Source organism: Kwoniella mangroviensis (genome assembly GCF_000507465.2).
Source record: "Kwoniella mangroviensis CBS 8507 chromosome 1 map unlocalized Ctg01, whole genome shotgun sequence".
In the NCBI taxonomy this organism is placed as follows: Eukaryota; Fungi; Basidiomycota; class Tremellomycetes; order Tremellales; family Cryptococcaceae; genus Kwoniella; species Kwoniella mangrovensis.
Window position 1 is genome coordinate 12,819,466 of NW_027062533.1, and position 20,995 is coordinate 12,840,460.

At 44.0% G+C, this 20,995-nt stretch overlaps 9 protein-coding genes and 1 non-coding gene across 10 annotated transcripts; 5 read left to right on the plus strand and 5 right to left on the minus strand.

The window, feature by feature from the left end:
* Positions 1-330: 330 nt before the first annotated feature.
* Positions 331-1,168, minus strand: I203_104854 (uncharacterized protein; the record flags this gene model as incomplete). The annotated part of the gene is made up of 3 exons (XM_019143563.1): positions 331-519; positions 659-839; positions 993-1,168. The coding sequence occupies 3 exons, from the start codon at positions 1,166-1,168 to the stop codon at positions 331-333; spliced, it is 546 nt and encodes a 181-aa protein (XP_019006612.1).
* Positions 1,169-1,898: 730 nt separating this feature from the next.
* On the minus strand, positions 1,899-3,520 carry I203_104855 (uncharacterized protein; the record flags this gene model as incomplete). The annotated part of the gene is made up of 6 exons (XM_019143562.1): positions 1,899-2,323; positions 2,396-2,692; positions 2,779-2,859; positions 2,920-2,974; positions 3,037-3,159; positions 3,236-3,520. 6 exons carry the CDS (start codon positions 3,518-3,520, stop codon positions 1,899-1,901), a joined length of 1,266 nt encoding a protein of 421 aa, XP_019006611.1.
* Positions 3,521-3,890: 370 nt separating this feature from the next.
* I203_104856 (uncharacterized protein) lies at positions 3,891-7,283 on the minus strand (the record flags this gene model as incomplete). The annotated part of the gene is made up of 9 exons (XM_065517631.1): positions 3,891-3,930; positions 3,998-4,080; positions 4,147-4,195; positions 4,283-4,328; positions 4,380-4,900; positions 4,971-5,049; positions 5,198-5,447; positions 5,514-5,573; positions 5,652-7,283. 9 exons carry the CDS (start codon positions 7,281-7,283, stop codon positions 3,891-3,893), a joined length of 2,760 nt encoding a protein of 919 aa, XP_065374449.1.
* A 1,421-nt stretch (positions 7,284-8,704) lies between these two features.
* On the plus strand, positions 8,705-10,070 carry I203_104857 (uncharacterized protein; the record flags this gene model as incomplete). Its single annotated transcript, XM_019143560.1, has 3 exons — positions 8,705-8,831; positions 8,890-8,939; positions 9,126-10,070. The coding sequence occupies 3 exons, from the start codon at positions 8,705-8,707 to the stop codon at positions 10,068-10,070; spliced, it is 1,122 nt and encodes a 373-aa protein (XP_019006609.1).
* Positions 10,071-10,876: 806 nt separating this feature from the next.
* I203_104858 (uncharacterized protein) lies at positions 10,877-13,169 on the plus strand (the record flags this gene model as incomplete). The annotated part of the gene is made up of 15 exons (XM_065517632.1): positions 10,877-10,990; positions 11,141-11,148; positions 11,279-11,405; positions 11,470-11,588; positions 11,653-11,698; positions 11,763-11,848; positions 11,913-11,919; positions 12,016-12,204; positions 12,258-12,281; positions 12,338-12,346; positions 12,406-12,538; positions 12,592-12,651; positions 12,716-12,806; positions 12,864-13,072; positions 13,129-13,169. 15 exons carry the CDS (start codon positions 10,877-10,879, stop codon positions 13,167-13,169), a joined length of 1,263 nt encoding a protein of 420 aa, XP_065374450.1.
* A 450-nt stretch (positions 13,170-13,619) lies between these two features.
* On the plus strand, positions 13,620-15,113 carry I203_104859 (uncharacterized protein; the record flags this gene model as incomplete). Its single annotated transcript, XM_019143558.1, has 3 exons — positions 13,620-14,058; positions 14,156-14,656; positions 14,794-15,113. 3 exons carry the CDS (start codon positions 13,620-13,622, stop codon positions 15,111-15,113), a joined length of 1,260 nt encoding a protein of 419 aa, XP_019006607.1.
* Positions 15,114-15,354: 241 nt separating this feature from the next.
* On the minus strand, positions 15,355-15,470 carry I203_104860. Its single transcript, XR_002021872.2, has one exon. It is a non-coding gene; the product is annotated as a 5S ribosomal RNA (ribosomal RNA).
* A 542-nt stretch (positions 15,471-16,012) lies between these two features.
* Positions 16,013-16,480, plus strand: I203_104861 (uncharacterized protein; the record flags this gene model as incomplete). Its single annotated transcript, XM_019143557.1, has 2 exons — positions 16,013-16,228; positions 16,307-16,480. 2 exons carry the CDS (start codon positions 16,013-16,015, stop codon positions 16,478-16,480), a joined length of 390 nt encoding a protein of 129 aa, XP_019006606.1.
* A 659-nt stretch (positions 16,481-17,139) lies between these two features.
* I203_104862 (uncharacterized protein) lies at positions 17,140-17,657 on the plus strand (the record flags this gene model as incomplete). Its single annotated transcript, XM_019143556.1, has 2 exons — positions 17,140-17,373; positions 17,496-17,657. The coding sequence occupies 2 exons, from the start codon at positions 17,140-17,142 to the stop codon at positions 17,655-17,657; spliced, it is 396 nt and encodes a 131-aa protein (XP_019006605.1).
* Positions 17,658-19,039: 1,382 nt separating this feature from the next.
* On the minus strand, positions 19,040-20,136 carry I203_104863 (uncharacterized protein; the record flags this gene model as incomplete). The annotated part of the gene is made up of 4 exons (XM_019143555.1): positions 19,040-19,142; positions 19,240-19,343; positions 19,495-19,769; positions 19,851-20,136. The coding sequence occupies 4 exons, from the start codon at positions 20,134-20,136 to the stop codon at positions 19,040-19,042; spliced, it is 768 nt and encodes a 255-aa protein (XP_019006604.1).
* Between the last annotated feature and the right edge of the window lie 859 nt (positions 20,137-20,995).

Genomic DNA, 20,995 nt, shown 5'->3' on the forward strand with positions numbered 1-20,995 from the left:
CATTCATATTGACATTGCGATTGCACATCTGTCTCTTTTGTTTATCTTTCAGTTGAGACGTATTGATATCGCACAAGAATGACGACAGTTATCCTACTTCGCTTCAGACTAGTTTGGCCTCTGATTGGTTCCAATTTCTGAGATTGGTCGACTACGCTCGTATAGTAAAACATGTCTGAACAAGTTCATTACATTTATCAACTTAAAGGTGGCATGATATGTCGCAGTCGTAACAATACATATAATCCTCGGAAGCCATACTAAAAAGGTCTGTTCTGGCACCTGACTGTGACACCGAAGACGCTCGACCTAGAAAATGGATTCCTTCAACTACACCCTCATCCAGACATCCGCTCTCGTAGCTTTATTCTCCGCCTTCCTCCTTTCCTCTTCCCTATACGCTGCGTCCAAAGCCTCATCCGTTGCACCATCATGTCCAGCTTCCGCTCGAGCTTTCATACCTGACCAACCTTCCCATATACCTCCTCTGAAATGGTTTCCGCGATGCCTCCAGCCGAACTACAGAAAGCAAACGATAAAATGTCAGCTACAGTGCCAAAGTAATGTCGTTCCTGTGTAAGAGTAGTATATATCCTGGTTTTTTCCTTCATTAGGTATTTGGATTTCTCCCTCTCCGTCTCCAGAATATATCACTTACCTTGACGATACCAGTTATCACTCCCAAACCCATCCCCACACCTATAGAAGGAGCAGCGAAAAATGCCAACCCACTTCCTATGGTACCTAGCAGACCACTTCCTATGGCCGCTACAGCTGCTCCTACAGCTGCATATTTGGCATATCGAATCAATCGTCTTATGATGTACTTTATGGCGTATCTGAGAAATAGAATATATCAATCAATTAGCATGCATTTCTCTAAGATGCTACGATACTTCATCCAATCCAGTCCAGTCCTGAGAAGTAAGGTTTGAGATAGATTGATGGTTGATACAAGCTTCCCTTAGTTCAGCCTATTCATCCGAACTCACCTAGCAGTCGTCAATGCCGATCTGGTAGTCAACGAAGCAGGAACTACAGCTGCCTGAGAGCCCAATGCAAGATAAGTCAGGTTGACTTTGGCTTTATGTAACCTCGATGAGTTCGGGTCATCCGAAGGGGGTTGTGGTGGTGGTGGTGGCTGGGATGTAGACGTTGAAGGAGACATGATAAAGTGGAATGAATGGTAATATACCTGTTCTAGGTCTGTACTCGAGTAATGCCAATGCTGCGATTAGAGTTATAGGTCAAGAATGTGCATATTGTCATTCGTAGTGTGAAAGTCCATTCCAGTGAAGTGATGTTGCAAGTGAGTAACTGAGGTAGATCTCAAATTTCGGTAAAATCAAATGACGTCAAAGGTGACAAATCGAAGAACTTTCGCTTTCCAGTGAACATATCAATACCACCGACCCGACCAATGCATTCAGAGGGTGACTCGTCTAGAAGTGCTGGCTGATAACCTGGTCTGGTTTGGCCAAAATGACCAGAATGTCAGAATAGCGATTCTGGGAAATCTTCGTTGCATTCAGATTCATTTAGGCTACATGTCCATAGGTTTATTTTGATTTCAAAGACTGCTAGATACAGATAATATTGCACTTCCGGTTCCCTTCTTATATTTACTTCATTCCAGTATTCTTGTCACCAGCAGCTCCTTTCTCTTTAGCTGCTTTCTCCTGTTGATCATCCTTGTTATCTCCTCCCTGATTATCTTTCTCTTCTTTCTTATCATCACCTTCTTTATCATCCCCTTCTTTCTCTTCGCCGTCATTTTCATCTTCTTTCTTCTCCTTATCCTGTTCCTTCTCACCTCCTTGCTCTTTCGCCGCACCTTGCTCCTCAGCCTTCTTCTTACCCTGGTCCTTCTCACTTTCACCACCTTGTCTATCCTTAGTTCAAGATTTCATGTCGTTTGGAGAATCTTCCTTCTGTTTCTTTTCTTTTTCATCTTGTTCCTTTTGTTTTTCTTCTTTTTCCTTTTGAGCCTTCTCTTCTTCTTCTTTCTCTCTATCAATATTTCTCAATTTCAGATATCCTTCTCCAGATCCTTCTTCGTCCACTTGGATCGGTCCTCCAACTTTACCTTCTACCCTATTTACCTTTGCTGAAGAATCATGCGAAGGGTAGTTCTTCTCTTTTACTTTATCCAATCTTTTCAGAGCGGATGTACGTGGGGTGGTATGTCTGAGATGAGCCGCATGGGCATCTTCAGTCGCACCTGCTCCAGCACCGTAAATTGATGTTCCGACCAAAGTACCGATGATCGAAAATCCAACAATGATGGACAGGTAGAATCGGTAGGTAGAATACCAATGAGTGGCTACATGCCAATGACAAGGATGTTAGAAAATCTGTTATAGCGATAGAAATACAGAGAGACTCTTGAACTCACTCCATCCAGCAATTGTAGCTCTTTGATCCAAGAACCACATTCCTGTGAACCCAAACCATTGTGCAGCCAATGCTACACCATGAGAAGCGAGAAGTGTAGGCCAAGCTGCTAAGACAGGTAAGATACCGATGATCAATCTTTGGTATCCTTGTTCACCACCTAGTTTGGCAAATTCCATTCCCCAATGTAAAGCACCAAGGAAAGAGAGGATGATCGCTCCGTAGGTGATTTGAACATGTTCCATGGTATGCAAGTATGATAAGCAGGTAGCGAGATCAAGACCTGCGGGAGATTCACCTCCGGCTAAAGTAGACCATCTTATCAGTATCAAGGACAGACAAGTGAAATTGTGATTTGTGAATTTGATGATTATGTGGACTTACCTGCAGCTGCCAGAGAGGCTTCTCGGGCTAGAGCAACGATGGATAATGAAGTACCGAGGTAGGGAATGGTACCAGCCAGACCTATGAGAGGAAGAACATCATTAACATATGATTTGTCACTCTACCCGAATGCGAACCTACCTGTGTATAAGACAGGTTTAGGGACAGAGGTGAACATTCCCTTGGTCACTGAGAGCTGTACGAACATGAACTTTCAGCATTCCATCTTCTCGATGGGTGAAGAGGGAACTGACTTACGAAATCATCTGTGATACTTCCATGCGATGTCCCATGAGCGGATACTTCTCTCGCACCTAGAGCTTGGGCTTGAGGGGAAGATCCAGCAATGATTCGAGCAAAATCTTTGGTCATGCCTTTCAGCTGAAAAGGCGAAGTATCGTATCAGTGCCAGGTTCTCCAAGCTACTTCAAATGACAATCTGGAAAACTGAGCTCACCTCTTCCCTTGCTCCCGGTGTAGCATTTTGATCCTCCCTATTACTATCCCTCACCGTCTTTGGGTCAGGTCCAGGATTAGGTCCTTTCCCACCTGGATGATCCTTGTTGTCCGTAGCATAAAACCTGATTCCTCTTACTGTCAGTTGAGGAAAGAGGGCTTGGGCGATGGTGAGTTGCTTAGAAGGTTGGGTAGGTCTGATAAGGTTAGAAGGGAGAGGTGAAGGTCGGGGCCGGATGGGTAAGGAGAAAGCTGTTTTGCGGGATAGTGCGAGGGTACGATTCATCTTGTCTTGTATCCTCTACGATTTTGCAATTGCTCGTAGCGAAAGTGCGGAAGGAATGAAGCTGTATTGGATCTGACTCCTTGCGATATACCTATATACCTATTCGCTACGACGGGATGGATTAAGGATGATGTATCTACTTAAGAGGTATGATGTTCTCATATGGTCATATGTTGCATTTTTAGCATTTTAGCGGACTTTGGAATTTTGACGTCATTCCATCACACTACCCCGCATTCCTCATTCCTCGTGCAGTGAGTACAATCGGCCGAGTGAATCACCACATGCGCATGTTACCAAAGATGCAATGGCAATACATAACTCAGTTACAAGATATAACAATCATACATATACATACATATGATCAACTCTAGCTCTTCAAGAGCCCCTTACGTTCGAGGAACCCATTCCTGGTCATGCATATCATCTCAGATCAGCACGGAAAGCAAGAATTTAGAAAGGGATGGTATGACTTACCTGATCTCATCGGAGAATGTTCTCACTTCACTGGAAGATTTCAAATTATCTATATATTCTACCAAGTTCTTATGAGTACGTTCCTACGACGTTGGGAAGTATGAGTCAGCACCATCGTGATCCGTGTTAGAGTCGGATATATCACTCACCAAACTTGCCATTTCAATTTCGAGCTGAGCGGCTATCGTTCTTTGCCATCTGATGACAAGTAAGGTACAACTCCTTATCAGCTCATAGGACTTCACCGACGCCTTGACTGTTAGGAGCTAGGAGATGATCGCTTACCCTTGATGTCTATCACATCTTCTTTTCCCTCTCATGCAGATTTCTCCTACATCCCTCACTTCTTCCTGCGGTACACCTTCTTCGACCTGAGGTTTACCTTCGTCTTCTTCTTCTGATTTAATACCTTGTTCTTGCTCGGTAAGATTGAAGCTCCGTACTTCTTGGTCATCCGCAATCAAGATCTTATTCCATCCACAAGGTTTATCATCTTTCCCACTCCCATTCCCATTTCCATTGACGTTCATTCCACTCTTCTTCTTCTTCCCTTTCTTACTTTGTCGAACTTCTTCTTCTTCCTCTTCCTCAATCACATTCACCGTTAATATCGCACTTTCAGCTTTTCTAATTGTATCATACAATATCTTTTGTCGTTTTAACACCAAATCAATCGATCTAATAACTTTGTCCAACTGTTTTTCTAAGTCTACCACACGATCAGAATTTGAGAGATTGCATTGAAGGCTTGGTGTGTGTTCGGCGTGGTTGACCGTACTGATTCCCAATTTGGGTTCAGGGAATCCGATGAATGTCTTGGCCAGTTGTTTGAGGGTATTTTTGTTGGTCATGGAAGATAAGAGAGATTGAGAATGTTGGAATGCGCAGGATGAAGAGCAGAACCTGCGAATAAATGTTACGGATGAAATTGTCAGAGATGTAAATGAGATTTGAAACGAAAGGTCAAACTTACTTGGATGACGTGCCGGCCAGAGATTTCGAACATCCATCTCTTTTACATAGTTGCTTGTAAATGGTTCTTTGATGAGTACCTAATATTCAAAAGAATAAGTCAGCTTTTTTTCGTCCAGCATAGAAATATAGATTTGGACTGGAATATGAATGAGGTTGGATCACGAACAGCGATGTCAGATCAAAACGTGGGACGGACGAGAAAAAAAGCTTTGGAATCCCACTCACTCCTCTCACAGCTCTTGCAGATATATACATCCAGCGCATCGACCATCTCATCCGTCAACCCTACGCAATTGGGGTGGAACCAATTATCGCAACTTTCGCATCCTACCATCATCACCTCATCCTCCTCCTCGTTGTACGGTTTCCGACACACACAATAGATCGCATTTTTATCAGGCGACTGGAAGGGGTTCGGCGAGTCGTTAGAGGTAGAAGTTGGTCGAGTGGGTGTAGTAGGTGTTTGTGGAGGATCCTGCTTGTGTTATAACGTACATTAGCTAGACACTGCCACTATCTGATCGTATACAGCATCACATACCGAAGAAGCACTACTACTGGACTTTGTTTTTGAGCTAGAAGCTCCTTTCAACTCTTCGACCTATAGCATACATGTATCAAATCAGCTTCAGCTTTGTATGATAGGCAATGATGCTTGTAAAGATCGACTACAACTCACCTTAGTCTTCCCCTTCCCCTTGCCAGCACCTTTCTTACCTGTTCCCGCTCCCGTCCCACTTCCAACCGATAAGGGAGTGGACACCTTCTTACCACCAGTATTCGCAGATTTCTTCTTGCTTATGGCAGGTGCCTTCTTATTCGGTTTGGTGACATTTGTAGATGCTTGAGAAGCAGTAATAGATATGGCAGGCGACGATGGCGCGGGAGTAGCGTTATGAGAGGATCCGATCTCATTCTCACCCTCGCCTTGTTCTTCCACATCGTGGTAGAGTGTTGTGTCAATTTCCATCTCTCCTTCTGCTTCTACTACCTTATCTGTCTTCTCTGCTGAGTCCGAATCTACTGGTTCGGTAATCTTCGCTGAGTCGATATCCATATTTTCTCCCACAGAGTGCTCTTCACGTTCCTCAGTGACCCCATCCTCCGGCTTGGCAATCACCTCGTCTGAATCTTCAACCGAAGTAGCCTGTCCATTTCCTATTCGGTCCGTCGAGCTGTTGATGTTTCCTACTTGTTCTGCTTCAACCAAATTTTCTTTCTTTGCCACCGCTTCACCTTCTTTTTCCGTGACAAGATCTCCATCGGTGTCGACAATGACCTCTATCTGACGATTCGACGATAGATCAGGTTGGTTGGCTTGTGCTGCATCTGAAGTTGCTGTAAAATCATCGCCCTTGACCATTCCCTCAATATCGTCCTGAGTTAGATCTTTAGGCTCCTTTTGTATTTCGGACGTCTCAGCTATAGGAACCTCTTCAATGGGAGGATTGGCAGCTTGTATAGGACCGATCGTAGCTGATGGAGATGTGTTGGTTGAGGGATGTGCCGGGAGGTTCGTTTCAATGGTACCATCAATGTCCGGAGGTGTTGGGGTTGGCATTGGTTCTACCTTTTCAATTTCAATTGAAGTGATTTCACCGTTGCCTTTGTTATCCAGTTCCATGTTATCTCCCTGTAAGGTTCCTGATCCCTCTGGTTGCTCTTCTTGTTGATGGCTTCCCACTTCAGCATTGGACCTCTCCTCGTGCACCGTCCCATCCTGCACTGAAGTCGGTCTCGTCACCTCATCATCTTGAGCCACACCTATTTTCGTGTCACCCAGTTCTTCCTCCATCTTCACCTCTTCATGATTAAGAAGGTCATCCGCCGGCTCATCGGACTGCCCTGCCAGTCTAACCACTTCCTCTGTCCTTTGCTCCCCATTTACCCCTGTAATAGCACTGATAGATTTCATATCTCCATCTTTGTCTTCTTCACTGTCACTCTGTATTCTCCTTTTCTTCATCTGCCTTTTAGAATTACCCCTTTCTTCCTCTACTGTAACTTCGTCTAAATCTTTTGATTCTGATTGTGATCCATGTACAACCCGCCTTACCACTTTCTTCTCTGGAGACGTTGATTTTGATTTGATCGCTCTGGATTTACTCGTCCCCTTTTTAACAGGAGAGGCCGATCTCGAGCTAGTGCTTCTACCATTCCTCTTCCTCGATGTTGAAGTCGAAGCTGAGGTTGAGTTTGATTTTGGTTGAGGAGGTTGGGCAACGAGTTGAGGTGATCTAGGTGGGGAAATCAAGTCTAATGGATCTGCAGATGATTCCCTCTCTGATCCTTCACCTGGATGACGAGCCATTATGACTCTTACCTCACTTGTATACAAGGGTGATCATTCGACATTACTTGTGCAGTATCTTTTGGTGTGTTTAACTTATCTAGGACGAAGTATCGGCTATTGGACGGAGACGCGGAGATCTTCTGGGATGTCCATCAACAATTCAGTGGTTATGTAATGCAACACATTTCACTACCGCACAACGAACAATGTTCAAGCGTATCTGGGTGTGCAATTCTTCTATACATGAGGATGAGCAGAACCACCAATTAGGCAGATACACGCCAGCAGTATACATACACAATCTCGACTGAGGTTTTTTGAACGATCGCATGGTCAGCAGCGGTAGGTAGGAAAGATGCCGAGCCAATCGACTTGACTTGCTTTGTCAACAGATTCGTCTCTGACTAAGCTTTATGCTTTGGTGTGTCATATATTCCCTAGGGTTGTGGCCCCGTCGTCAATCTCGCTGTAACAATGCAGAAGATGTCTAAATCCACTCCCGGATATGCTTGGCTAATGAATCAGCGATCTTTTCGAAGTTTACCTTCGATTATTGATTGTCACCCCAGATCCGTCAGGAAGCATTCCATTCTCCAGACATGATCCTTGTCCAGATGAAGTCCAAGTACAATGTCATCCAGACGCTTTCCAACTTGTCATATGATTTGAACTGTCTCGTAAAGCAAAAAAAGAAAAGAAAAAGAAGTATATGGATATGTTAACAGTCAAGCTCAGACGTGACGCGTGTTATTTTTGGGTTTCTGATGGAATATTTGGTATTCAGGGGTTTTACAAGTACTCTATATGATGGAACGTGAAGTGTAAGAGAGGCTTTATTGTTCCAGGCACATTCCTCTCGAAAGAACCACAAAGCACAGAGGCGTATTATGCAACCAACACCATCAAAATACCAACAACAACGAACAAGAAACGAAAAAAGATCATCATGTAACCTTGACAACATCACACGCAAAGATCTGCACACATTAAGACCAACATGATCTAACGTTCTTTCACTATTTCTCTTTTCTTTTTTCTTTCTTCTTTTCCTTCATTCTAGTTTCCACTCTAGAAGCACACAGTAACCTATAAATACCTTCATTCTCTTTCGACTTTCGACCAACTCACGCTCTTTCCTTCTACGATCATTTAGTTGAGTATACGGTGCTGCGCATCTGTAAGTGCGTGATTCATCCTATCTCTTGGTATCTAAGATATACCTCGTCATCAAACGCACAGATCATCTAGCTGAGATTCTCCATGGTCGTCATTCAACTAGAACCGCTACAGGACACAGAATTGGAAGAAATTTTACATTCCTTCATGTATCAACAGTACAATTGACTTGTCAACAACGATTCTATAGGGCAGAGCCTACTATATCGGAAAAATCGAATCATATAGTTAAACACCATAAATCGACCAAACTCACATACATCATGATAACCAGAACAGCCATCCTCAGCTCATTGCTCTTCGCCAGCGGTGCTTTCGCCCATTGTCAATTGGCTTGGCCATTCCCTCTTCATTCACCGCTCAACCCTGCTACACCTGAAGCTATCAAGGGTAAGTCTATCGTCTTTCACGGTGTCTGGCTCGAGCTGATGTGATATCCCTTTAATAGATTACTCCAATACGAGTCCGTTGATCACTGATGGTACTTATCCTTGCAAGGTAAGTCTGTTGTCTTATATGCGAGAACCTGGAGGCAGGGAGGAAGGTGTACCTTTGAATGGATGATCATTACAAACATCGTGTTCGCATATCATCCCTTTAACTCTGTGTACCCTTGTTCTTCCTTCCACCGGACCATATCTCGCAGTATGATTTGAATTATACTGATACATTGTGTATCTTTAGGGATTCATCAACAACCCTTCCTCAGATATGGGTTCAGTCGCTACCTTCTCTGCTGGATCATCCATGAACTACACCATTGCAGGAACAGCTACACACGGTGGAGGATCATGTCAGATATCCATGTCGTATGATCAAGGTTCAACATGGAACGTCATATATTCTCAAGTTGGCGGATGTTTAGTCGACGGAATGACGACAACCATCACTATTCCTTCCGAAGCACCGAATGGAGACGCTTTGTTCGCTTGGGGATGGTTCAACAGACAAGGTAACAGGGAGATGTACCACAACTGTGCCTCTGTCACCATCACCAATGGAGGATCAGGTCTCAATTCCAACGATTACCCTACGCCTTTTGTCGCCAATGCCAATGTCAACCAATGTAAGACCATCGAAGGTATAGATGTAGTTTTCCCCAACCCCGGTAAAAACGTCAATTACGGTGGAAGTTACGCTTCGACTAAACCTACTACTCCAGCTGGATTTACCGGGTCGAACTGTGTTGGACCAGGTGCGACTGAAAGTTCCCCTTCTTCAGCTTCAGCTTCAGCTTCTACCACAAGTTCGTCTCAAGGTGTAGCCGTCTCAGCTTCTATCGGTGTCCAAGTTGGAAATGGTCAATCGACTTCTGCCTCTGCTGTTGCCGCTCAACCATCCACTACTGAATATTCCCTTTCTCTCGACCCAACTACCACTTCTCTGACTGGTATAAACAATAACAATGCTGCTCAACCTTCAACTTCAGCTACCACCTCGACATGTAAGCGACGAAAGAGGAGATCTAATTCTGATTCAGTTGAAAGGAGACATCAGAGATTGATCAGAAGACCTAGAGCAAACCAAGCGACAGGTCGTGTAGCTGCTTCCAAGGCTGAGCATGTTAATCGTCAGAAGAAAAGAGGTACCGGTCGAGTAGCTGCGATGAAAGCTACTCATAATGTATAAAGCTGGTATCCTCGAGGTGAGAAGGAAGGGAATGAGAAGAGGTCGGATAATCACGCGAGTAGGGGGATGTAAAGAAGGCTTGTAGATCAATTTCTTCTTCTTTTATCAATCAAAAGAATCAAGGGTGTATCACTTTCCATAGTACGTCCCAAAGGAAGGTACAACATCACTCTCATTTTCTACTGTAGCTCTTTTACACTGTTGAATTTCTATTTGCATATTCACATTACTTACACTTGGGGAATCTGCTGTGCGGGATATAAATTTATACATTCTATGCAGGTCATTTATAGGTTTACCTATCCAGCTGAACATCGAGTCGGTCTTTACTGATATTCCTTTGCCAACCTGACATTCATATACTGATGATCTCGGTTGGGGATGAGAAGATATGCGATGGGTATAGTCCACCAAGCGTGTTGATCGTGTGGCAATGCTATGACCAAAAGGAGGTCCGTGCGTTCGAGATGGAAGTATGAATTTTCTTTTTGGTGGTCTGTGCTCACCTCATCTCTCTGATGTACTAGGAAAGGATGGAAGATGATGTCAACTCTCATCAACCTCATCATTCTACTTCGGATCCGATACCAATTGGATCTCACGATCTGATATCTCAGAGATGAGTTGACGAGGGTTTTGAAAGGTATATAAACCCCACCATTTTTCGATTTCATGTTGATTTCATCTCTCTTTCTTTCTTCATCTCAACTTTTGATATTTATTCTTAAATCTTAAATCTTAAAAATAGATATCAACAACCCCTCTTTCGTATCACATACCTATTAACCTATTGACATTCATTCATAATGGATCAAATCCCCATCGTCGGTGGTATCATCTCCCAACTTCAAGGTCAAGGTGAAGGTAGACCACCTTCACCTCCTGTTACCAGCCATGGTAAACGAGTCGTTGGTTACTTCGTGAGTCCGTCTTTCTCTTTGACCTTCTCTGAGTACATATTTGCTCTCACTACACCTTCTACGCTGGTCTACGTATCGCCACACGCACAGATAAGGGGTCAAGCTGACGTTATCACTACTCGCTACTACTCCTAACTACCTCAACATCAGACCAACTGGTAAGTATACCTTCTTTGACACTTCCTCCTCACTCTCACATCAATCCCTCTTTATGGTCATTACCTCCCCCCCTCCCCCCTCAATATGAGTGTAATAGCCACATCAGCTGATGTTCTCTCATCACCATAGGGGTGCCAACCACTTTCCTCCTTCCATGGTCCCCGTCAACGAGCTCACTCACCTTAACTACGCCTTCGCCAAGGTCAACAAGGAGACCGGTGAAGTCACCTTGAGTGATCCCCAGACTGATACCGAGGTTAGTTTCGACTGCCCAAATCCGTCGTGAATGTTATCGTCTACTCACTTGGTCTACTCCTCAGAAACACTTCCGACCTGCTGAAGCTGTCGCTGGTGACGTCGCTCCTATCGAATCTACCGAAGGTGGTAAGAACCTTTACGGCTGTCTCGGTGCCTTCTACTTGATGAAGAAGCACAACAGGTAAGTCATCTTCATCATTTGATCTGATAGTCTACCATGAACATACGCTGATCCTCCATTGCAGAAACCTTAAGATTATGCTCTCTATTGGTGGTGCTACCTACTCAGCCGTCAGTCATATCGCCTCAAATTGCAACCTTAATGTCAATCACTCATCATGACCCCTGCATATAGGCCTTCGAGAACATCGAGTTCATCCATTGGAGAAACACCTTCGCTCAAACTGCTGTCCGACTCCTCGAGGACTGCGGTCTTGATGGGTGAGTGTCTAAAGCAGTCAGAGCTTGATTACCGATGCTGATAAACTGTACTTTCTGATACCAGAATTGACGTAAGTATCACCATTTTTCCGACGCCTTGTCGTTGGGTGACATACCATAATGACCCTCAAAGGAGACTTTGCTGATAGTATGCTCATAATCTACAGCTCGACTGGGAATTCCCCAAGAACACCAAGCAAGGAGAGTATTACGCTCAGCTCATCAAGCAGATCCGATACGATCTCAACGCTCTAGCTCAAAAGAACCATCAACCCAAAGGTCAATACCTTGTATCCGTTGCTGCTCCTTGTGGCGAAGACAACATCAAGCTTTTGAGCATCAAAGAGATGGATCAAGTGAGCACCGAAGCTAAGATTGGTGAGGACATGCTAATAGTCGCTGTGATCAGAACCTCGATTTCTGGAATTTGATGGTGAGTGTTGGCCTCATCATATACTTCAGTCCGACAGCTGACGACATGCTTCATAGGCATATGATGTAAGCGTAAACTTCCATTTTCTCGACCTTGACTTTGCTGACATATGATTTCTCTTCAGTTCGCCGGATCTTGGAGTAAAGTTGCCGATCACCAAGCCAACCTTCACGGTACCAACCCTCAAGATCTCTCCATCGACCAAGCGGTTAAATCTTACGAGACTCATGGTGTCAACTCCCGAAAATTGGTCATTGGTAAGTTTCTGTTGTGAAGTATTGTATGGACTGGCTTAATTCTAGTCTTTTAGGTATGCCTCTCTATGGTCGAACGTTCGAGAACACCGAAGGTATTGGGAAGCCTTTCAATGGTGAGTTCTTGTACTTCCCCTCCGTCATATCATCAGGTGCTGATCGTTGTATTACATTTGACAGGATCTTCCACGAAGATCTACAAAGAGCTTCCTCTTCCAGGTGCCAAAGTCCACAACGATACTCACATCGGAGCATCTTACAGTTACGATAAGTGGGTCTAATCTTTCGGGTGATTCGCTGAGGATGTATGGCTGATTCCGGTTGATAGCCACAAGAGGGAATTGATCAGTTTCGATACCCCCGAGATCGCCAAAGAGAAGGCCAAGTACATCAACCAACGAAACCTCGGTGGTGCTATGTTCTGGGAACTAGCTGGTGATAAGACTAACAACAGCTCCGACAGTCTCGTCAAGGTCGTTCACAACAACATTGGTCAATTGGAGAAGAGACAAAACGAGCTCAAATACCCCAACAGTAGTGAGTATGATCATTAGTGATGAATGAGAAGCTCTCAGCTGACCATGGCCCTTTAGAATACGACAACTTGAAAGGTGGTATGGGTGGTGGTCACTAGATCACTTGGTACCATCCCGAGGTATCCCCAAAACCTTCAATTTGAAGGGATGTATGACAGGTTTGATTTTGACAAAATAACGGTGATTGATGAAAAGTGATTTGTTGATGATATTTCTTTGTATCGTAAGGTCATTCTACCTTGTGTAGTTTGACTACGTTTATATCAATATGAGATGTTATGAATTCCGTGTCATTTAATAAACTTGAAAGAACAGTTCCAGTGTTGGCTAAGTTATCTTGGGGATGAGTTGCATCTTGATCATCGACTCATGTTTCCGTTGGAAACCCTCGATGCAGCTCGTTTGAAGTCTCATCGGGATGTCGTTCATCGTGGTTCCGATTATGACTTCATCTCGACCATCCTGTGGGATCCGCTTACTCTTTTCCTGACGCAACCTCGACTACCGAACATTCAGGCTCTGTAATCAGACATGATGCTGCTGCAAATATGACATTCCATCAAGTATTTCTACCACCTCCAACAATCCAACCCTTCCCTCCATTAAACGACAATTCGAAGTTCGAACTCAAATTCTACACCTTGCAATCTTCCCCTATCGAACACTCGCAAGACTACTCTCAGTCACTGTCTCTACGAAATCGACTAGCTGGGAGGGATTCAACATGGATAGGATTCTCTCAAGGTGGTTTGGAGAGCTTGGAGAAAAGTACTATTCTAGGTAAAAGGCCTGAAAGATCTGAAGAGGATAATCCGGATCACGGAGGAGATTGGAATTCGGTAGAGGACATCTCAAAGGATGTCACTGGGGCTGCAGATACTTCTGGATTCCATCCACTGACAGAGAAGAAAGTAGAAAAGGTCATTGTAAGAGATTTTGAGCTTGAAGAAGGTAGACGACGATCTAGACGGGTCACAAGGCAATCAAGTGAGTTTTTCAGTTCGGCCGTCCCTAACATATCTCGTGTAAATACTCTGATTTGGTGATTTGATAAGACTGACCATACGCAATGCATTGATTTTAGTCTCACTACTCAACACTCTCCCTCAGATATATCCTTCCGCTCCTCCCGATGTAACGAAAGAAACACAAGATGAATCCGTTGATTCCCTATCAACAACGACAACCTCTTTTCCAAGTCAGAGTCAACTACTCACCAATCCTGGAAATACATCCGTATCGAATTTACCTAGATGGTTAATCCCTTTACATAGACTGTCGACCCTTCATTCGCTTTTGTCATTCACGTCAAGGGGGAAAGTGATATGCTCGGTGATAGTCTGTGTATTAGCTTGTGAACCTATAGTGCAGAGACAGCGAAAGAGCACTGTCCAATCTGGGTTTTCGAGAAGGGTGGTAGCTCAGGAAGATAGAGTAGGTAGTATATTGCATATTGGTAAATGGACGGTGACTGCTCAACCCTCGGCAGGAGAAGTGGAATTGACGAGTATAGTGAGATCGTGGGATGATTGCGCGTTGGAGTATGGAGAGAAAGTGAGGAGAGGGGACGTAGTCCTGCTAGAGAGTCAGTTGAATTTCCATATGATGTAAACTAAACCATCGCGTCATGGCTGTGGACTGTCCGAGAGTAAAGGGATTCAAGCTTGAGTGAATAGATTGTTATGCATGATCAATGGGCTGACATTGTACTGCCACATACAGATGTCGAATATAAACCCTTAACAGCTAAAGAACCTTCTCATATCTCCATATCACCTCATCACTCACCTAAAATTACTATCTTGTATCGTACTCTGCCAAGATACGAATCAGCCGCCCGAAACGACTATATATATCAGCCGCCAATCAGATTGGGTAAACCACCTACGACAGGAGGAAAGGGGACAAGAGGAAGGATGTTACTAGAAGATAAGATGTTGAGACCTGATTTGAGATTGGGAAGAAGTGAAGTCGGAATTAGGAGAGTTGAAGGGATCGCGAAATGGTTCGCGGAGTTTGTGGGAGGAGAGGGACCGGGATGATCGGGCCTTTTCTGATCGTACTGTTACTCAACATCTATCGTGTTGTACGATATATTGTGTGTTCACGTTCATCCTGTGATTGTTGTATACTCACATCTGTTCGCCATTATACGATATGATATTATGATTAGACCTTTTGTATGGATCGAAGAATCCTCAAGATAGCGACCACACTGAAAAAAACTAAAAGAAGACTATATAAGCTGGTCAACATTCGTCCTTGCCCACGCGGAAGAGCAAAAACTACAGTACCTGGAATTTCCATGTGGTCCCCCAACTTGGTACTAGCCAGGCGACAGCCAGCTTAAGTTTGGCAGAGCTAACGGGATGTGGCGTTTTCTAGCTTCTATGACCGTAGATGGGGTGTGTAGCTACCTGGCGACGAGTTAGTATCAGATCGTTGTACAGCAGAACTTCAATGATTCGGAGAACAGTACAGTGTTTATTCGACCGTGATTTGAGCTCATATCCTTTGATCAAAGCTCTTCAAAGTCCAGCTGTTTTCTCTCAATTTCGCCCTTTGTCCGTCGGGTTTCACGGTCGGCTAGCGCCTTCGGGTCAGTGCTGCGCTTATGCGAGGACGACTTTTGTAAGAAGGTGAGATGAGGCTTCGCGTTCTGATGATATGCTACAAATGAGAAGACTAGATCAAGCGAAGGCCTCATGAAGACCCAGAGTCCAAGCATAGTATCTCAGACTCGGAAGAATGGATGCCTCCAGTGCCAATACGATGCTGCTTTCCATGATCAAGGGTATAAATACTATGTGCTCCTTGTCTATATGCAAACAGCATTTGTGATGTGTATCCCACTTGGAGTGATAGCTTGCATAGGTATCAGTTTTAGTAGACAACTACTCTTCAGTGAGGTATTTTCCCCACTGAATCACTTATGTCCATCATGTCGAAACAGAATACTTCACTTTCCACGAAAAAAGTTCACGTTTACAACCAGTCTTCGAACGCGTTCCCAAATGATATAAAGAGTATCCTCCCAGGTACTGCTACCCAATATCTTATCGCTAGGTATGAGAGCTGCGGGGGTTTGAGCATCGTTGGTGGTATACCTGACGATTGGGACGCTCGAGCATTCGTCTTGGAGAATAGTAAATGTCCAGTAAGTGGTCATTTTCAACAGCTCATTATTATGCCAACCAGTCTACATCTGGGTTTGACTCATCGTGCTGTATCGTAGGAAGGGACACACGGACCGGAAGACATTGAAGAATTTTATCATTGCACAACCAAGGACGATGCAAGTACTCAAACCTATTATTTAATCAACAAAGGTCTTTATCATGAGGAACGCCCCATCGTACAAGTTGGTGTTTCCACCTGCACCTATGAAGAAGATCTCATCCAGCTCTGATGTTGGAAGTTACAGGTTGACGGGAAAGTTATTAGATTGGCAAATGAAGTATTATTAGCAAAAGCGCGATGGTATGTTCGGGAGGATCATTTACAGTATGACATGCATACCTCATACCATCTCTTCCCGCAAACTTGTTTTGTGAGTCAGACACCGCGAATTACTACGGCTCAGAATATGACAAGTTCGGTCTCTGAGATTATGGCATTTCAAGAATATACTGTACCTGTCTTGGAAGAAGGCTTGGGGAATCTGTCGGAATTCTTTTTAAATGTAAAGTCGGTCAGAATAGGCCTGTTTGCATGTACGGCCGAGATCCATTGCGGTGACCATGACTGAGGGGCAAGCATTTGCATGATTATTGCCACTCGGCGGGCTATTTTGCATTTGATGAGCTTATCTGACCGAGCTGAGTTGGAAAGAGTGATGGGACGACATTTCCCCCAGCTTGGCTTTCCTCCATTGTGTCAAATCAATTGCTCTGCCTTCGCGATCAGCGTGACGAAGGATCCCCAATCGCATACAAAGAAGTTTATTTCTCCTCTGAAAAATATATCCTCAATTGATCCTGCTTATTTTCCTAGATAACAATATCTGTTCATCGCGTGCAGTGCTGAGAACCACATTCGGATTGACTTACTACAACAATTCAATCAAGGATGGCATCGCAGAACTCAACATCTGATCAACTCACGATTCTATTATCAATGGCCTTCAATGAAACTTCCGCAGAGACCTCTTCAGCAGATGATGTGGAATATCTATTGAAAAGTAACCTTGATGGGCCATATCTGGTGGGTAAACATGACGATTGTGGTACTGTCATAGTAATTGTTAGAGCACCGATCGACACTCAAGCAAGAACGGAGATGACGAGTGGATTGACTTGTCTTGTGGGTCCGAATCATCTATCTTATCCCTCTCATATCATATGCTTGGACTTTGAATGATGCGATGACCATGATACAATCACCCTCCTGTTGGAAGGTGTCATGCTGACTTTGCTGATGGCTAGAACACGACATGTGATGATTGCCCTCTCACAGAAGTCGAATACTGTAGATCCAAGAAATCAGCTTCTTTGACTAATGATCTCTGGGTCAATAGGTCATTATATGAACACCCTACGGGATTTACAGCGCATAGTATGACTCACAAGATACCTAAAAGGGGTTGAGGGTATGCACAGCATATGCAGAACCCTACTCCTCTGCAAGTCCAGAGGCATATAAGGGAAAAGGGGCTTGCCGAGATTCAATCGTACAAATCCTGAGGAAGTATCAACGATGCTTCTATATATACTTCATCCTGTGATGTATGACACAAGAAAAAGCCTTCCAAGATTGCTGATGTCAGCTGAAAGTGGTATCTATGTATCAAAGGAAAGAAATATATATCGTCGATTGCATTTGTATGATGTAGTAGAGTACAGTGCGGTGTGTGGCATACAATCTTGTCCCATTGCCATCAAAAATACTGTGGAGAAGCGTCCATTGTCTATGTACCCTGTCTATCGACTGCTTCGGGATTGCCAATTACAGTATGCAAAATAGCTTTGAAACAGATAAAGGTAGTCTCAGGCTTACGGGTCACGTCATGGAGATTCATAGCTGTTTCTTCTGCGACGAGTCAGAATCCTGTCGTTCGACATCCTTTTAAAAGTCGAACATAACATGTCCTGAGGTCGACAAAGGTTGAAGGTACCTCGAGCTTTGCTTTTGCGACAATGTTCCAGTCGATGACAGATAGAAACACATCTCAGATTGTGATAAGAGTACGATATATGAGAGAATCCTCAATTTGGCAGTCACTACGTCTCAGGCGGTCCACAACCTACTAACATAAGATATTCGAATCGTATCATGTCCTACGCAACCACTGAGAGATCGGTTCATACCGTCAACAGCGGCGTGTCGCTGAACGACGTGGCGGCCATACTTCCGCCCATGCTCGAAGGGGAGGACGATTACTACTTTCTCACCCATACCTTCTCATGTGGATCTATAGATTTCCTCAGTAACCCACCATATGACATAGGAGATCAGAATGCCTATAGGCAAGAGTACTACATGTCCTGTAAGTGTAGATTCACTGTGCATATCCGGTATCAGGGGAACGATATGCTTATTGATGAGCTGAATGGCAATGAACGTTTTTGAATATATAGGACTCAAACTGCAAGCAGGACGCTTGCCATTCAGAGGGATGTAAGACAATACAAGGTCCAGCTCGGACAGTTTGGTATAATATGAAGAGAAATCTTGACAAGGCAAATCGGTCTTCGGTGGCAATTAGTTTTAGTCGATACGTTGATGATGAAGAGGAACAAACAAAGAACTGATAAGTCACAATATGGAAAGAACTATCACAGTAGCTTAGATCGCCCGATTCTGACCTAACACGTACATCCTGTTCATCTGAAATATACGCCACAGATGCCTTCAATGACAATTTGGCTTGAGATATTGTATGTGACTCATGATTGAGCGGGCTCTCATTTCGAATACGAAATACGTGCATTATCGCGTATGGTTGATTCATGGGTCATCTTGTAGTAGTCTAATGTCTGAATGATTGTAATCTATCGTCCGCCCAATTTATATATTCACCACTGAGCCCCTGTGGTCCGGCGATCGCTAATCCAGCTATCACTGATCCGGGTCTGTACATCGTTTGAGTAAGCGAGATATTCTTATTCACATATGCCTGTCGATCTTGTGGCACGAAAAGACGAGATTCAGGTGGGAATCTTAACTCACTGTTCAGGCGCTAGGAGTTCACCTTTTTCATAAGCCGATTGGAACTTGATCATCTCGTCGGGATGCATAGCTGCTGGACCATCGGTACGTAGGAGAGCTTGCATCTATTTGAACAATGAGTCAGTTAGTATTTTCCATTTGAATGACGATACTGTTAAAAAGCTGCATTTACGTCGGTCTAAAAACACAGATTCCAGGCAGAGATATTAGCTTCTACAGATTGATGAAGAATAGGTCGATCATACTGAAACTCACATTGACCATTCCAGGTCTGATTGCGAACACTCCCACACTATTCTCCTTCTCCTCGGCAGCCAGAGTCCTAGCTAAACTATTCATTCCAGCTTTGACCATGGAGTATAAGCCCCAAGCTTGATAACCCGTCGTACTCGCTCCTGAAGATATCAACACTACTTTACCCTTTGATTGACGTAGGTATGGCAAGGCAGGTTGGACGAGGTAGATGGTGGAGAGGAGATTGGTCTGGACGTATGGGATAAGATTTTCAGTAGGTAAAGAATCTATCCTTTCTATGATACCGATACGCAGTCATGTCCGATTAGCTATTTGGCCCATTTATGGAGCTTTAACTGACTTGAGATATGACATACTAGGTTCGATAGTTCCAGCATTCAATATCAATCCATTTATCTCACCCCATTTATTCTTCGTCTCATCCACCACCTTGATATTATCTTCTGGTTTACCAACATCTCCTTTAACAGGCAATACCCTATCTTTACCGAATTCATCCACAATACCTTGTAACTCCGATGATATCGATCTTGAAAGCGTTGCTACCCTAGCATTGTGTTTTGTTAACAGGATCTTGAGGACTGCTAGACCTAAGCCCCTTGAGGCCCCGGTGAGTATTATGACTGGTGAAGATGATGGCATTATGATTATCGACTTGTAGATCTTCTACCTGCAGTTGATATCTCATAACAGCATTCACTTCTACTTCGAGTACGGAATTATCTGATATCTCGGAAGTTGCAAGTTGATTTCACGTCCGCATCATATTCGGCTCCCTCCGCCACATTTACCAATGTTACGTCATCACTTCTTGACTGGTGATTCCCGTACACGTCGGCGGCTTACCGTTGTCTCTCTTGGTGGTGACAATGGTCATGGCAGAGAGAATGAGAAGCTTCTCAAGAAGAATGAAGAGGCGAGTAGCGTGGATAGCTGTGACATGCAGCGCATAGCGGCAGTAAGAACAGAATCCACTGTCTGTTTGATGGTTGATGGTGAAAATTTGATTGATGGACCCTCTTTTAGTGTGAGTTCGGATATTTAGCATACACCTAGCGGGATCAAAATACGCTGCTACCATACGGTGCATGTTGATGCTGCACTCATAGAGTCGCAGTGACAGTGGGGGACATCGTGCATCTATTGTCCTCTTCCATGTCATTCTCACCTCCTTTATATTCATCACTCAAACATCCATACCACCATACATACCTTAAATCTTGATAGGAGATACCGTACATCCAACCATATCACATCGCAAGTCAAAAGTAGTGGCGATAATATCGCTGTCAAGAGCTAAGAAGGACGAGGAGAAGAGAAGTGAATCAAGTACAGTCCCTAGGTACAAGTAACTTGGACGTACGTCAATTTACCAGTTTTTCGTTAGTCCCGTATGATCACCCACCATAGAATATACCGACTCCTGCTTCTTTTGCATAAACAAAAACCCATCTATAAGGTCTGTTCAATTGATTCATTAATCGCCCCCTCGTAGTCGGCG